General features: G+C 46.2%; 2 protein-coding genes across 3 annotated transcripts in view; both read left to right on the top strand.

The window, feature by feature from the left end:
* The first annotated feature begins 37 nt into the window (after positions 1-37).
* Positions 38-11,955, top strand: MEIKIN (meiotic kinetochore factor). Its single transcript, XM_048960276.1, has 12 exons — positions 38-372; positions 769-856; positions 1,046-1,130; positions 1,631-1,691; positions 2,224-2,370; positions 2,782-2,901; positions 3,121-3,160; positions 4,067-4,125; positions 4,787-4,881; positions 5,235-5,417; positions 6,920-7,043; positions 8,424-11,955. Exons 1-12 carry the CDS (start codon positions 204-206, stop codon positions 8,468-8,470), a joined length of 1,218 nt encoding a protein of 405 aa, XP_048816233.1. The 5' UTR covers positions 38-203; the 3' UTR covers positions 8,471-11,955.
* A 754-nt stretch (positions 11,956-12,709) lies between these two features.
* Positions 12,710-16,161, top strand: part of FNIP1 (folliculin interacting protein 1) — a 60,668-nt gene continuing 57,216 nt past the window's right edge. For both annotated transcript variants that reach the window (XM_048960266.1, XM_048960263.1), the window contains exon 1: positions 12,710-12,890. In XM_048960266.1, coding sequence (XP_048816223.1) covers positions 12,802-12,890 — 89 coding nt within the window. In that variant the 5' untranslated portion in view covers positions 12,710-12,801. The remainder of the gene's footprint in view (positions 12,891-16,161) is intronic.

Below are 16,161 nucleotides of genomic sequence, written 5' to 3'. Positions count from 1 at the left end.
CCCCCCCGTTTAACCTCCTCCCGGCGCCCGAGATGCGCAGCTGTTTTCTCCACACGCAGCACAGCGCCGCCTGGCGGCTGCCGGGAGCGGCTGCTGCGCATGCGGGCTGCGGGACGGCGGTTGGGGCCGCTCGGGGCTTCTTGAAAGTGCGGCGGGGTCGGTGCGCGGCCCGGTTGGGTTGGGGGGAGGAAAAGCGGCTCGCCATGGAGCGGCCCTACTGGAGGAGCTCGGCTTGGGGGGGGAAGGCCCCGCGGAAGAAGCGGCGTTCGTCCCCGCTGCCCGGCGAGCTGCCCGCCGCGGGGCGCTCAGGGGCGGCGCAGTGCCGGCGGCGGCTGTTCGGCAGCGTGCGGCGCGGGGAGCCGCAGCCCGGCTGTAAGTGCGGTGTGCGGCCCTGGGGGCGGTTGTGGTGTTGTCCTGGCTGAGTGGGGCGGAACCCATTTAGAATAAATATTCCTTTAGCTTTGGCGTAGCAAAAGTTGTTCCTAAAGTGCTTTTATTATTATTATTATTATTGTTCAACGGGCTTGTGGAATATCTGAAGGATTTCTAGGGTATTTCCTAAAGTTGGCTCGATTTTTTTTCTTTGGTTGGCATACTGATCAGGCAATAAATGCATGGGTGGGAATAAACTAAATCCAGGCTTTGTGGTGTGTGTGAAAACAGGGCTAGAATTGCTGTCAGCATCAACAAGTGGGAGCGTTTCAAGGTGCTGCGATAGAAACACTCATCTCATTCCTGTTGCTGAACTGAATACTTGTTCTTCCTCAGGCCCAAAGGGAAAATGCGCTGTGAAAACCTTACCAAAAATCAAGGAGAATCTTGAAGTCACCCAAGGGAGCCCCTCCTCCAACCAAAGGTCTGCTGGAACGCTTTCATATGCAGAATTATCACTGGTTTATCGTTGTTTTGCCTGCTGTCTGTTGTAAATGCAGTCTGGGTGCTGGATGGGCTGATGCTGGGCAGGCTGTCTGCTGGGCAGGGGTTGGGCTGTCAGCTCCCTCTGTGTAGTGCAGCTCTATGGATTGAGCTCTGCTCTGTTTTCCAGTTACAACACTCAAGTGAATATGAAAGAAATGCCGTTCTTGGCAAAGAATGAAGAGGATGTGGAAGGCAGCACAGTACTGCTGAAGGTGAGAATGCTGTTTTGTTCTAACACTGCTGATGTGTGAAGGGTAAATTAAAAGATGGGACAGAATCATTGAACAGCCAGGGTTGTAAAGTGCCACAATGCTTATCCAGCTCCAACACCCTGCTGTGTGCAGGTTGCCAGCCACCAGACCAGGCTGCCCAGAGCCACATCCAGCCTGGCCTTGAATGCCTGCAGGGATGGGGCATCCACAGCCTCCTTAGGCAACCTGTGAGTGAAAAACTATCCAAATTAATGGATATTCATTGTGAGATTTATGTCTTATTTTATGGTTTTTAAGTCAGCTTTCAGGTCAGTTATTGGTGCATGAAAAGCAGTGGTGCAAACTGTGCTCTGAATAGCAAGTTTAAGTGATAAAGTATCACGTCATCAGTTCCTGAGTATCTATTATTGCATGTGTTCTGACATTGCACTTAATGCAATTTAGACTTAATGTCTAGATCTGGTTTTCTTATGTTCTTTGTATTGATTGTTTAATTTTAGGAATCTCCAGTAATCAACTTTGAAAGTAAAGAGAGCCTGAAAAGCACTGATGTTACTTCAGGTGAGTGTAGTGATTGTGCATCGTTATGGAGTGTGCTTTTGTGTCTGTATGGAGCAACAGGTAAAAATGAACATTGGATTTCAGTGATTCAGCATGTGCTTGGTTCACATGAACTGAGTGTAAGCAGCCAACAGCACAGGAGGTGTTCCAGGCAGGTGTGTGCACAGAGTGCTTCAACTCTTATTCGTGACAAGAGTTCTTTCAGAAGATGAAAAAGTGCTGATCTCAAACTGCATGGGCAGGTGTTTATTTTAAAGTCTTTTGAGAACTGCCTGGCTTCCTTATGAAGGAAAAAAAGAAGAGAGAAGGACCAGTAACAGTGTGTGCTGAGCGGATTGCTGCCACAATTGAGGCAGCCTTGAGCCCAGCCCGTTTTAAACCACATCATAGTGATGTTGTTGTTGAAGAGCCACTTTTCAACACGAGTTCTTCAATTTACTTAAAGGTACACTTTTAAAAGCTTGAAAAAAATGAAGTGTGTGTGTAAAGTGATGCAGTTCATTTGAAGCTGCCTTTTTTGCCTCCCCTCCAGGCACAGGGATGACTCTTCCTACAGGTGTTTCAGACTTTCTCCTCGAATGTTTAGATGCAGATTCTTCTGCAGATCATGACACAGTTGCTACTGACACCACAGAAAGTTTCCCATCCCCTGAAACGTTAAGAGATGAGGAATGTTCAGGTGAGGCTTCTTTGTTTGCTGGATGCTGGAAAGATTGAGGAGGTTGTCTGGAGTAGGAGGGCCAGTAGCCTCTGCTGGTTGTGACTCGCTGGGTCAGAGCTTTGCTGTGAGCCACCCTGTGCTTAATGTGCAACCTGGGTACCTGGTCCTCCAATGCAGAGTGAATGCAGGCCTGATATCATTCGAATCATACTTTCAACTTTAAGTATCTGCACAAGTCGTTTGCTGGGGGTGACTGATTAATTTGCTTTGAGCTGAATTTCTCCCAGCCGTTTCTGTATGTTTGGACTAAGACGATGCTTTTGCTATGCTGTGAAGTCTTGCAAATGAGATTTCTGTCACTTGGTAAAAGTTGAAATAGCTCAGTGAGTTTTAGTGTGAGAAGCTTGTGCTTCTATCTTCTGTGTGCAGGGGCAAGTAATCCTGACTTCGAGGACTTTGTGAAATGCAAGAACTCCACTCTTCTGGACTGCAGCAGAGCAGTGGCCATAGATAAGATACTGCAGATCTCAAATCTTTCACCAATATTAGGTAATGATTTCGTACAACACAAAATAGTATATAAATAAGCAAATGTCACTGCAGTGCAAGGAACTTTGTGTAATGTGTAAGGATTATTTTATTTAATGGGGAACAGCTCCTTGTTCAAGTTCTGTGTTTGCTTCTAATGTTTTGCTTTATAGTGTGCATAAAACGAGGTCTGGCTCGCTTGGCTTTTTCTTTTAACGTTTAGATTTTTGTGTTTTTCAGAACCTGTATTGGAAGATTGTAAAGACCAGTGCATAAAAAGGTAATCTGCAAAGCAGGCCGATGCATCAGAATGCTCAGATTTCTCTATTATAAATGATATTTTGGGCAATATGAGTAAGCCTGCGATCCCACAAATGTGTCTGGTGAGTTTCAACTGCCCGTGTCCCCACCAGCTTTAAAACTGGTGCATGAAGACAAGCAGGTATGAGTTTTCTTCATAGGCTCCTGCTTCACTATTGGAGCTGCAGGAAAATCAGCACGACAAAGCTCAGTGCAGGATTTGATGGAGCTGACACTTATCAAGCCCATAAAATTGGCTTTTGCCACTGACACTGATTCTATCAGATTGCCTTCAGTTGCAAAGATTGGCTGGCAGTGCAGGGATTGCCTTTGCAGTACAGAGCATGAGGAACTCCTGCTGTCAGCTCCTGGTCCTGCTGTGGGCTCGCAGAGGACAAAGCCAGGTTCTGCACCTTTTCTGTAGGAGTCATTAACCAACATGAGACACTTCCAAAGATTACTGAATGCAGCCTTTATGAATCTCAGGCCAGGTTCCTACCTACTGTCTGGTTGTTCTTTTCCTTTTAGTTTCATTTGCAGTATGTTTTTTCCTTAATGAGAAGAGCAGTGCATGTGATATACTGAAACCCCTTTGCTCTCCTTATTGTTAGGATGCCAGCTCTTCTATTGACAGATCATCTATATGAAGTGCTTTTTGTGTCAGTGATTGTCCTCTGTAGCTTTTAAATTGCACATATCTTTGGAGTAAGTGCTGTTCCTGGGTGGTAGACGATGAACTGTCTGATGAACAAGCTGTAACTATGTTTAGCAATTTTTTTTAGACACTTTTCACTCAGGCTCTATTTGTTCTTTGATTTCCTTGTATGTTTTTTGATGAATGTTAACATCCATTGAGAGCAGCTCACTTTTTTTCTCCTCCCCCCAGAAAGAGACCCAAATGCAATTACAGTTCTTCAGAACTGAGTGTTTCAACTACTCTGGCAGGTAAAGCACCACAAGCTGAGGGCAGTTTGGACTAGAAGGGGAAGTGTGAGTTGAACATCCTTCCTGCAAATAACACTTGTCTCATAACAAGTTAGTTAGCAATAGCAAAACAGAGCTGCGTTTTTACTTTTAATGCTCACCTGTGATGCTTAGTGAAAACAGGGTTTCTCACTTAGCTTTTTCAGAAACAGCTTTTGGTCATGCTGCTCACTTTACTTAATGTCAGCCTTCACGAATACAGGAGTCTCTTTTGTAACTACAGTTCTGAACTGTGACTGATGCAATTCTGGCTGTAGCCCAGGTACCACACTATTTTTCTCTGTTTAATTTGGACTGCAGTAGCAGCAGAAGCTGCCACTGGCAAGGACTGTTGTGATTATGCAATTCCTCTGCTCACACAGTATGCGTGTCTGGTGGTGAATAACCAGGTGAGCATATGATTAATAAGCAGCCTTGTTTCCTTAAGGAAAGGGAAGAGGAAAAATGCTGCCCTGTTGACAGCAGGAGGCAAGGCAGATGAGGGTTGTATTGAAAGGAGGAGGTATTTATATGGGTGGCTTTGGAACAATCCCTCTTTAAAAAACATCCTGTAAGACGTAGGTTGGAGGGTGGCTGTGGGCTATGAGATGAAGTTAATTTGTTTGTTGGAAATCTATCACAGGGAAAAAAATCTGTAAAATTACCACTGCAAGAGAGAGAACTCCAGCCCTAAAAAGTGGCACGTGCTGTTCTTCACCAGTAGGAGCGGAAAGAAAGGTGAACAGCCTTCCATAAGTCAGCTCGGTTGTAACACAGATGATTTGCCCCTTCCTTGTGCAGGTGGAAGTCCCCACCTAGAAGTGTAGATGTGCATTCAAGTCTTGTCAGCTCCTTTAAAGAGGTGCCTGCAGGCAATGGCAGAGACTGCCAGTGTAGCTTGTTTATACCTCTGGCTAGCTGTCATAGTCATGGGTGCCCCCTAGGCTCACTTTTTCAGACTGATTTTTGTCACTGCTACCAACCCAGCTGTATAGAGCTTGAGTTTGTCACTGGGATTCTCTTTGTTAAATGCTTACCAGACAGTAGAGATTCAGTTTTTTAACGTGAAATGTCATTGTTTCGTCCTTCAGCCTGGCAATCAGACTGCTGAACCCAAAAGGCTGAAGAGCATCAGAAAAGAAGAGTTGTCTGATCTGTTAGAAGGTAATGCATCGCCTTGTGGTCGGCTTGAATCTGCCCCAGCAGAAGCTTCAGCCAAATCAGTGAAGGTGACAACAGAGGTTCTGCCCTCTGGACAGACAGATGATGCAGTGGTAAGTAATTACATCGTGCTTTGCTAATTAACAAAGGCGAAAAATTGAAGTAAGAATTTGGAGTCGTGACAAAGGTAGCAGTTAAATATGAAAAGTGCTACGGAGTGTTTTATCCCCTGGTTTTGAAAGGGACTTCAGAAGTACTTTTCCTGTGCTGCAATCAGCTGATTCTTTGCCTTAATTTCACAGAGCATGAGACAAAAAAAGTGAACATTTGCAATTCAGTACTTCAGCTCTAAAACCTGCTAATTACTTTCAGTGTAGTTGTCACGAAGCAGGGTGGTGTACCAAGAGAATACTGTAGGAACAATACAGCAAGCATCTGATTTGGAATGCCTCTGTCTTATCAAATGAGTTTTGCAACACTGATCATGGAGAAGAATAAATGTCCTAGATGTGTCCTGATGTGCATTTCTGGTGATTAAAACCGAACCAATCAGTCTTCATTGTGCAATCTAATTCTGGCTGTTCTTATGGTACAGTTTAAGTTGCGCAGCAAACTGAAATTCGACCGGCTGAACAGTGTCAGATGTTTTATAACATCTTCCAATAGAAGATCAGCACTTGGTAGCCTTAGTTGTGTTTCCTCTGTTCCAAACAAACTTGCTGTTTAATGCCAAGTTGGGTTTTCTCTCAGTAAAGGCAGTACTGCCACTTCTCTCAGCACTGGAATGGAAGTGATGTCTCTTGCTTTTATGCCATAGCTCTCAACAAGTCTGCAGATTTGTGGGTTTTTTTTTTCCTATGGTTTTATTGAGAACTGTTTCAATAGAAAGACTTGTACCAGGTAATTTGGAAGGATTTGAGTTGTAGAATTCAATATGTTATTGTGAACAAGCTTTGATTTATGGGCACTAGATTAACAGAGAACATCAGGGTCTTGTTAGAGGCAGAAAACAAGAATCGTTTAAGATTAGGAGTCCTAAATCATATTTTTGAAGCAATTAAAACAGTCTTTTGCATGAGCCAACAGATGTTGGCCAGTTTGGCCATTTGTCTGTCATGTAATTGGGCAGTTATTGCTGCATATGTTGTGTTTTGGAGAAACTATAGCTTAGCTTGTCACCAGTGTGCAGAGTTTCATCAGGGGAAGATTTATCCCTGAATACCACAGGTCCCAGTGTCAACTCAGAAGAAACTGTTCCTGGGTCTTTGAACTCAGCAAGAGAAATTCTTCCTCCAAGTCCAGAAAAAAAGGTTATTTTCTTTCAGGTTCTGATGAAATTGCACTCTATAAGTCCAGTCCTGGCACGTGTGTATACAGTGCTGTTGTTAAAACCTTACAGCATGGCGAGCAGTTGAAGACTGTTCAAGCTTTGAAACTTTCTGTCTCCCATTCCTGTTGCATGTTAATGGTATGCAAGTCAGTCTTAAATGTTTTCTGGTGACATCCCTTCAATGTCCCCCTGCTTTCTTTGTTGCATGCTTTTTGAATGTCCCTGGTGGAAAGCTAGAAGAACATCTCTTCAGTTGTGTGAATGAAATGTCATCCACCTTTTCAGACTTGGTGTTACAGGAAAGAAATCTGCTCCATTGTCAGGACTTCGCCAGCTCGTAGACCTGGCAGGCATCGCCGACTTCCAGTTAACACAAAAGCCTTCTGCCTTCCTGAAGGAGTGCCTGAAGGTAATGGAACATAGAATCATTCACGGTGTAGGTGATAACTAGCTATCCTTATTGTCTGTTTGTCCTTTAAATATCTAAAGCTTCTTCTGCCACTGTCCAGTCAGTAGGATTGTGTGTAACCTGTTTTGCTGAATACATAGTTAGCATCTCAGCTTCTTTCTAAAGCTTTCATGTTTCTCTTTTGCTCTCCTTGGAGTTGCTTTTAGTTGACACAGTTAAGATGATCAGGAAAAGGGGTGTATAAACACGAGGGGGAACAGCTGCTTACGAGGGTGGATGGTGATAGGACAAGGGGGAATGGTTTCAAACTGAGACAGGGGAGGTTTAGGTTGGATATGAGGAGGAAGTTTTTCACCCAGAGGGTGGTGAGGCACTGGCACAGGTTGCCCAAGGGGGCTGTGGATGCCCCATCCCTGCAGGCATTCAAGGCCAGGCTGGATGTGGCTCTGGGCAGCCTGGGCTGCTGGTTGGTGACCTGCACACAGCAGGGGGTTGGAACTGGATGAGCATTGAGGTTCTTTTCAACCCAGGCCATTCTGTGATTCTAAGCAGCTCCCTTTCCAGCCTTTTTCCCCTGAAAGTTCATCATGTAATTGGATTTTTCTTTAAAGGTTTCTTTTTTGTTTATTTCTGAGACCCTCAGCATACGGAAAGCTCCTTTTTTCACTGCTAGCTTTTATAAAGCAGAGATGAGAACTGTGTACAAAGCTGTCTCATCCTATCATAGAGCTCAGATTCCCTCCTTTGAGATGCCATCCCTTGAAGTTTCTCGGTGTGCCACTGGATGGCAGATGTCTTCCTCGGTTTAAAACAGTCCTTTACAGTGTCTGCAAGTAATCTGCAAATTATATTCATCTGTCTGTGCTGCGTTAATTTGGTGTACAGACACTGTATCAGCATAACAGATTTCAAAAATGGCATATATCACAAACTCTCAATGGAATTGCAGGTCGCTGGCTCCACATTGAGTACATACAGCACCCAGGTTTGTGAGTGTGTGCATTATGGGAGTGCAGAACGTAGGTCATACTTGGTAGGCAACTGGATGGCTATCAGAAGAAAAATGTTTGCTTTTACTACTTCTCCAGAGCAGCCTGAGAATTAAGAATTAACTTAGTGCAAGTGTCTGTGGGCTCTTTGTGAGCTGGATGTCTCTGTCTCTGCTCAGGGAGTCTTTGGGGTTATACTTCTTCCATTAGCAACATATGTACTCTTAAAACTGCTGTTCTGTGCTCACTAGCCGTGGGCCTGTAAGATGTGAGCTACTCCCAGTGATAGATTCTCTTGATCGTGTGAACAACTTATCAGAGTAATGAGGTTTCTTTAAACTTGAGAATATATCATTTTATTGATAGTACTTAACATTTTTTTTTTCCCCAGATGTTATTACAAGTTCTAAAACTTGGATCTGCTGTAAGCACAGATGAGGATTCTGATTTTTCAGCAGGAGTCAACGGAAGTGAAGTTTGCTGTAGCAGGGAGATGAAACAGAAGTATTAATGAGTGATTAATGGCCATATTTTTTTTTTTGGCTTCTACATTGTTTGAAACTTACTATAATGTTTGACAGAAAGCCTGTAAATCCTTTACTTGGATATTTCGCTATTAAATTACTTGTACAAGCAACTAGACCTCATTCTGGGCATTGTTCTTTAGGAGCTCCATAAGGATGCTGCTTCAGTTCATTTAGATTTTTTAAAAGCACGACTTGAAGACGGCACACTGCATTGCTTTAGTTTTGCTTCTTGCTATGCCAAAACTTCTGTTTGTTTTTTTTGTTTGTTTGTTTTTTTTAGTGGTATTGGCCTTTACAGCTGTGGCCTCTACTTGAGTAGAGAACACCCAGCATTGGGGTGTTTGTGTTAGTGGCTTCTTACAGCCCCTTGCCTCCTCCTGCCCTTGCCTCCTATGCTGTCCATCCTCAGGAGAATGTGCATCTCTTGTGATGCAGCTTTTCATGCAAAGTGAAGCCAAAAAGCACAATGTTTACAACCTGGACCTGTGCTTTATATAAAGTATCAGTTGACCTAATGCTTTATTTTCCAGTACAAGTTTTAGATACTGATGGGTTTCCACAGTGGCGTTGTATCTATGGAGTTTTATTTGTGTGATAGGTGAAGTGATCCTTCCATCTCTGTGCTGTGATACACTATAATGTTTGGGCAGAGAAGCAGACCTCATGGCCTGTGGGTAAAGGCTTGCAAGGTCTGACAGTGGGAGATGAGAGGTCCTTTGTGACTTTTAATGGCTTCAGACTTGCAGAGAGAAGTAAGTGCCTTGCATGAATAGAGAGGTGGAAAAAAGCTTGTCTAGATGTCTGGAGCGCTGGATGTTGATGTTGGTATGGATTTTGCAGTTGGCTGCTTGTTCTGCGTGGTACATAGGTTGGATTCCCAGTGCTGCTGTGGAATCCAGTCCAGTTTGTTGATCCATAGATGTCATTCTTCAGTGTGCCGAATGCTTCAGAAAACACTGACCAGAGCATGGCTTTTCTCTGCTCATAGTTACTGCATGCTGAAGTAGTTTGGGTCTCCACAAAGTCCTCACTAACACCAATCCTTACCCAGGCTCTTTGGTAGAATTAAGGAAGTTTCTCCATGTTTCAAAATAACAGTCTGGCTTTCTAAACATCTTGAAAGGTGAGGTTGTTTCTCAGTACTGTCAGCCAGGTTTGCCATGCCCTGGAAGCTGTTTGTGTTTCCAAAAAGCATAAAATTCACGACTTTAATTAGTTTGATTACATCTGAGCAGACCTGGGGAAGTTCAGACCCTGGGCCTTTTCCCATTGCTCTGGGTTAGAAGGAAGTGCAGGTAGACACACTTGGATTCAGTCTCTAAACAAATGTCGTCTAAGCGTATCATATGGCTCAAGGTTAACAATCATGGCATTAAACTATTTTTCATTTAAGCATTAGTAGAGAGTGTTCTCCCAGTATCTTGTTGGAGTGCTTCCAGGAATGCTTCTAATTACCAGGATCCTTGTTCTTACAAAGCTGCTGGTAACAAAGTGTGCAAGAATCTGGAGCCCCTAGGAGAGAAGGGTTAGCACCTCGATGTAGCTTTAAGCAAAACTGGGGTGTGCAGTAAGTTAGGATTAAGATGATTGATTATCCTCTGCTTGAACCAGAGTAAAAGATGTTGTTATAAGAGTATACTAGCAAGGTCCTAAAAAAAAAAAAAAACAAAACACAACACTTTGCACCCAAAGCATTTTTATTTTCTAATCATAAATAGACCAATACTGACAAAGTAATTGGAGAGTACAAGATCAAAGCAGTTATACTTGCTTATAACTGTGGGGTTGGCTGGAGCAGCCTGAAAACTGCAATGTTTTACTCTGTTTTTTTCCTTTTTCTTTTCTCTCAGTGTGATGAGGCTGTCCAGGACAGAAATATCACAAACTTTCTTGTCCTTCCCCTCAGTTACAAAAGTGCTGCTCCTTTTTTTCATCTTTTGAGATGAGAGAAAGTGTAATTGATTACCAGGCTAGCCCTCAGCCCTAGGGAAGGAAATCTTACTCGTTTTGAGGCCGCAACAATATCCACTCTTGTTCTGCTTTTCTGAAAGGACGGGCACTTTCCCATGCTTTGGTTTCAAACTGAAGAATGGCTGTATAAAATTTCTCTCAAAGTGGAAACTGGTTCTTCCATGTTAGTGGATAAAGGTTATAGGTCACAGGCAGTTAATGGGATAGTACAGAAGAGCTTATTTGTGCAGTGATTGAGAAGTCCTCACAGTATCAATGGGGCTGCTTTGTCACAAGCCTAGACGTGGTGAAGTCCCAATGGCTTGAAAGGAATGACAGTGAGTCAATCTGCACAAGAACTTTCTATCCATGAAATGTGCTCTGAGGATGCATGTTTAGTAAAGCATTCAGGGACAAATGTATGAGGGTTTTCATTAATAGTTTGCAGTTGTTTTTGAAATGAATGGTTCTTCTAGGAGGCTGAAAGTGCTTGGAGATGACGAAAGATGTTTTTTCCCCCACTGGAATGCTACAGGGGTATGTGAACCAGCTGCTGGAGTGTAAAGCCCTTGTATGCAAATGGTTCTGTTTGTAAGTTCTCTAAATCCTAATCTCTAAACACAGAAAGGACAGGATTGGAGTCCAAGGCAATGCATGCTAAATGGGCAGGTAAGTTGGAAGTCATGTTTTTCATGCAGGTGTGAGGATTTGCCTGTGGGAAGGTTTTTCAGGAAAATGGATGATGAAACGTATTTCGTTCTTGTTCTCTTCCTATCTATCCTCCTCTCTGCTCTCTTGATTAAGGTGTGTTAACAAAGCTTGCCAGAATCCCTTGCTGTTAACTTTGAAGCTTTGGAACAGACTCACTTTGAAAGGGGCTCTGGCAACTTGGATTTGAATAGACTTGATGTTGGTTCAGTCTTCAGTTCTGTTAATTGTGAAACTGTTGAAAGCTCAGCTGTATTTCCTGGTCAAATTCTATTGTTTTGTAGTATTCTACACTTGAAGATCTTATTTGAAACTGCATTTATGTGCCCAGTTTGAAGGCTTTCACATAGTGAAGGGATACAGAGATCTCTCGCCTGTGAGCCTGCAGCATGCAGGTGTGTCCTCCATCCAGAACAAGGGAAAGATGTGTCTGAATGTTGGTTCCTGCTTTCTGTTACCAGCATCAACTTCTAGTGGATGAAAACCAGAGGTCCTGTAGACAGTTGTGTATGTTACGCACAGAATGATCCTTGTTTAAAAGTATTTCTAATATAGCGTTGTGTCACATGCTGACTTAGTTTAATTCCGTTTTCCAGAGAAAGCAGATGAGTCACTTCTATTTAATCAGTTCTTAATTATTTTCACTTTCTGCTAGTCTTATATCCTCACAGCGAGACAGTGAAGCTGGTAACTGTAACCATTGGTTTAAACCTGAACTAATAAATACTGCAAAAACCACTCAGTCCCTTTGGCTTGTGTTTGGTCTGGATTCACGTGTGGGTTACTGTGTCCTAAATGCGTTTGGCAGATGGCTGTTTTATGGGTACGATGGCTTCCCCTGCACACAGCACACGTGGCTGCCTTCCTTCCTCCAGCCTTGTCCCAATGCTATTTCTGTCTGTGCTGGGGAGCCCCTCCATCCCGAGCAGGCCTGGGGGAGAAGAAGGGTGGGAGGAGATGCATTGGTGGTGGTGGTGGTGGTTTCTTTCTTTTTTTGTTTTCCAGCCCCAAAGCTTGACCTATCCAAGGAAATCAAGCAGAAACCTGCCTCCACGTTCAAAGAAAAGTTTCTGAAGTGCTGAAGGTTGGATTGAAGGTACGATAACTTCTCTGAAAAAGCAGCTGAGCACCGCACAGGCTGCCCTAGGAGAGGGGGGGGGGGGGGGGGAACCGCCTTCCCCGCGGCGTTCCGGAACGGGGCGATGTGGCACGGGGGGACGCGGGCGGCGGTACGGCGGGTGAGGATCCCTGAGGCGCTTTCCAGCTCCCGAGGCCTTTCCCGTGCAGCAGGAGCAGCCCGCTCCCGCCACGGCCCCTCCGGCCGTTCCCCACCCGGGGGCCGCGCGCTCCGCTCCGCTCCCCCCGCGCCCAGCCCACGTGGGGCCGCAGCCACTCAGCGGCCCACGCAGCGCCCCGCCGGGCCCGCCCCGCCGGCCCTCCCCTTCTGGCAGCGCCGAGTGACTAATTTCTGTCATATGACTGTGACACCGAATGGAGTCGGGCGGGCGGAACTAGCCGCGGCGCGGGGACGGCGCTGCGCGGAGCCCGGCGCTCGGCGGCGGGGGGCAGCGGCGGCTCCCCAAGATGCCGCCCACCCTGTTTCAGAAGCTTTTCAACAAAAAGCACGGCCTCACATCCCCGGCCAGGGACGCGAGAGACGACTGCGTCTTCAGGTAAAGCGGCGCCGGGGCCGCCCGCCTCCCCCCGCCCCGAGCTCGGGCTCCCACTCCGCCTGAGGTGCCGTGAGGTGCCGGGCAGCGCCCCTTCCCCGCGGCGCCGCCGCCATCCGCCGCCCGGTTCTCTTCAGGCGGCGCCGCGCTGCCCCTCGCGGCGGCCCCGCCGCCCTCCTCCTGCCCCCGGGGCGGCCCTGCGGGGCTCCCGGCGTTCCCTCGGGGGATGCTCGAGGCTGGGGGGAAGGAGGAGGAGGAGGGGGGGAGGCGAGGCCGGCGCCATGCCGCTCGTCACGGGGCTGCGAGCCGCGAGGGAGCGACCTTAAAAACGTGCAGAAAAAGGAGGGGAAAAGGCCAAGTCGGTGCCAAGAGAGGTGTAGGGTTACTGGTGAAATTTGTCACGATCTAACCGCTGCGGCTCTAGGTCTGCCGCTGCAACAGCGGGGCCGAGGAGGGGCGGTGTGCGGGGAGCCCCGGGCCGGGGGAGCCAGCCGGGGTTCCGTTCGGAGCTGCCGTGTGGAAACGGCTCCGTTTGTGGCTGTAAAACCGAGCGCCCCGCACTGGGAAACCACGCAGCCCCTTCTTGGTTGGAGGGACAGAAAGCGACCCTGCGAAATAGTTTTAAAGTTTTCAGCTTGAGCGTGGACCCAATGCGCTGCGATGGGAAAGTTGTGCGCTCCTCGATGCGCTCCTCCCATCCGCTGCCCTCTCTGTGCCGACGGGAAGGGGACACCTGGGTGCACGTGGGGACACGAGTCCTGCGCACCTCCTGCTTGGGGTGTTTCGGAGTGCTTCTGCTGATGTCGGAGCATCCCGGTGGTCACAGAGCTGTGGTGGGTCCGTGGAGCTCTTGCGTGGCCAGCAGGCAGCTTGGGCTACACCTGAAGGCCGGCGCTGCAGCTCATAGAGCTGCCTTCTGGAGATGCTGCTCCCTCAGCTCCTCTCTACTGGCTGTGGTAGTAGCTCCTTTAAAATGGTACGTATTTTAGGAGACAAAGCTTTTTAATGATGTCCACATCATCTAATTCTGTAACTCAGCTTATGTCTGAGGTCAGGCTCTTTGCTGGGGAAGGGACAGCACGGCTGGGCCGGGCCATTGCCACACCTTTCCCAGCCTGATGAGAGCTCTAGTAATGATGAGTTTGTACAGAGCCTGCAGGTTAGCTGAGCAGCTGCCACACAGACCCCAGGCAGGATCACAAAGCAAAAGCACTCTGCAGGGAGATGCCTCCTCTTCCTTCTCAACACGCAGCGTGCCAAACTGGACGTGGATTTTGAAGATACGTCACACTGTCTGCTCTGCCCTCCTCCACTCATACAGTGCTGCTTCACTGTGTCATGGGAACCATCAGGCAGCTGCTGGTGGATGTGCAGTTGTTCATTTGATGCTGATGGCTGAGGTGTAGGATGGGGCTGTGCTGCTGAGAGCCAAGTGCTGTATTTCAATGCCCTCCAGGCACGTTGCCTAATGGCTTCTTTCTTTTTCCAAATGGGGATAAGTCTGGAGTTGATCCTCGCCACTGTGGTCTTATTGGTTATGGGTGAAACTTATGGAGAATGCACAAAATAAAGAGTGTTATTTATGATAGTTGGATTTTGGAGCCTGGAAACCAGAATTCTTTTTTGTCTGATTTTGTTCTGTTTTTGTCTGCTTCTGTGCTTCCAGTAGATATGAGGGCATCAGTCTCGTCGCCTTCAGTGATACAAGTATATCTTTATGTGTTGGTATATTACTACTTGTTTATATTCTCAGTAATGAAATGTTTTCCAAGTATCCTGCATGTTGTTGCTGTTCATTGCCTTCACATTGGTCCTCTTACTGAGAAACTGTGTAAAAAAAAACAAACAAACACCATAATAGTTATAGAAATTCACTTAATATATTTAGGGGTTGATAAGGAGAGAGAAAAGCCCAGTTTCTATGGCGATGACATCCATATAGCAGATCATTTTAGGATGATTTTGATGCTTCTTGTTCTTCTTTCTCTATGACCATACTCTGCCTTTCATTCAGGCTTGTTGTGAACATTTACGAAGGCGTAAATTCTACTGATCTGAACTTACATTGTTTCAACAATAACAGAAATTACCTTTTCTTGTGGAAGCTTTTCCTTATTGCTTTTCTTTTTCCTGCTCAGAATCCTTTTGTCTCAGGTGGGGCTGTGACACCTGGAGGCTGAGTGCAGCAGCACTTCAGAAGCAGATTTGGAGAGGCTGCCCCTGCCGGGGAGGTGCCCAGTAAGTCAGCAGCTGCAAAAGCATTTGCTGATGTCCCACGTTGTTTGGTTTTTCTTTCCCCTATATATGAGAAGCAGCTTTAAGATCCACTACATATTGGTGTTTTAACCCTTCAGCTTAACTGGTGACAATCAGCAGAGCTGGTCTTCAGTCTGCACTCTTCCCCATGCAGCCAGGTGTTCATAGCAAGAGCAAAAACATTCCATGCTTTTATAGTAAGATATGTCTACAAGAAACACCTGCAAGTATTCCAGAGCAGAGACAACCCTTAAGCTCCAAGGTGTTGAGTACCAGCTGTCTGCTGCAAATAATACTCACGTGAGTGGATTTTCCCCAAGGGTAAATTCTGCTATTAATAGAGTCCTTGGCCATGCCGTGCATCTGGCAGTGGCAGGCTGGTGGCAGGAGGCAGGGCAGGCTGAGCCAGGCCTTTGCCAGCCCTGTGCTCCTGCCATCACCAGGGATGTGGCATTGTAGGTGTGCGTGTCTCTCTAGAATTACAGAATCAAAGCATTCCAGTTGTAAAAATACGTGAAGCTGCTGCTATATGAATTGCACTCAAGTGTATAAAACATATATATGCATTTTAAATAGCCATCAAATGAACCCTGTTACAAAATCTTCTCATCACCTTCTCAGTAAAATGGGAACAATCATCTCACAAAAACTTCCTATGGCCAGGGAGAAGCAGCCGCAGGTTCTGCCCTGTATTGTGTGCAAACACAAAGTATTCCTCTGCGTTTGTGCTGGGCTGCTGCACTTAGAAGTAGGATTTCCTTTCTGGCTTTTCAGAGGCACACTTCAGTGCTTTGGAGAGGAGAGAGCTCCTGAAGCACCGCTGCTTCGACCGTCTGAACCATGCTCTGGAGGATGAGCGCAAAGCTCAGTGAATTGCTGGCAGCTCTCAGGCTTTATGACTTTATTGTGATGTTGCTTCTTAACTTGTTAAATATGTGTGTGTATTTCCAGTGGAGGGACTGCAGCAGAATTTTTGTGGCATGAGATTATGTCCATGGAGACAGCAGCTGGGGCAGCA

The sequence above is a fragment of the Lagopus muta genome, chromosome 14 (genome assembly GCF_023343835.1).
Source record: "Lagopus muta isolate bLagMut1 chromosome 14, bLagMut1 primary, whole genome shotgun sequence".
NCBI classification, from domain to species: domain Eukaryota; kingdom Metazoa; phylum Chordata; class Aves; order Galliformes; family Phasianidae; genus Lagopus; species Lagopus muta.
This window is presented reverse-complemented; position numbering and strand designations above follow the sequence as displayed.

What these genes read in the sequence shown, in the direction of transcription:
- MEIKIN (XM_048960276.1), top strand. Translation starts at nt 204, where the DNA reads ATGGAGCGGCCCTACTGGAGGAGCTCGGCTTGGGGGGGGAAGGCCCCG. An exon ending in CGGGGAGCCGCAGCCCGGCT is followed by an intron (nt 373 to 768) that starts GTAAGTGCGGTG and finishes GTTCTTCCTCAG; the next exon opens with GCCCAAAGGGAAAATGCGCT. An exon ending in AAGAGATGAGGAATGTTCAG is followed by an intron (nt 2,371 to 2,781) that starts GTGAGGCTTCTT and finishes TTCTGTGTGCAG; the next exon opens with GGGCAAGTAATCCTGACTTC.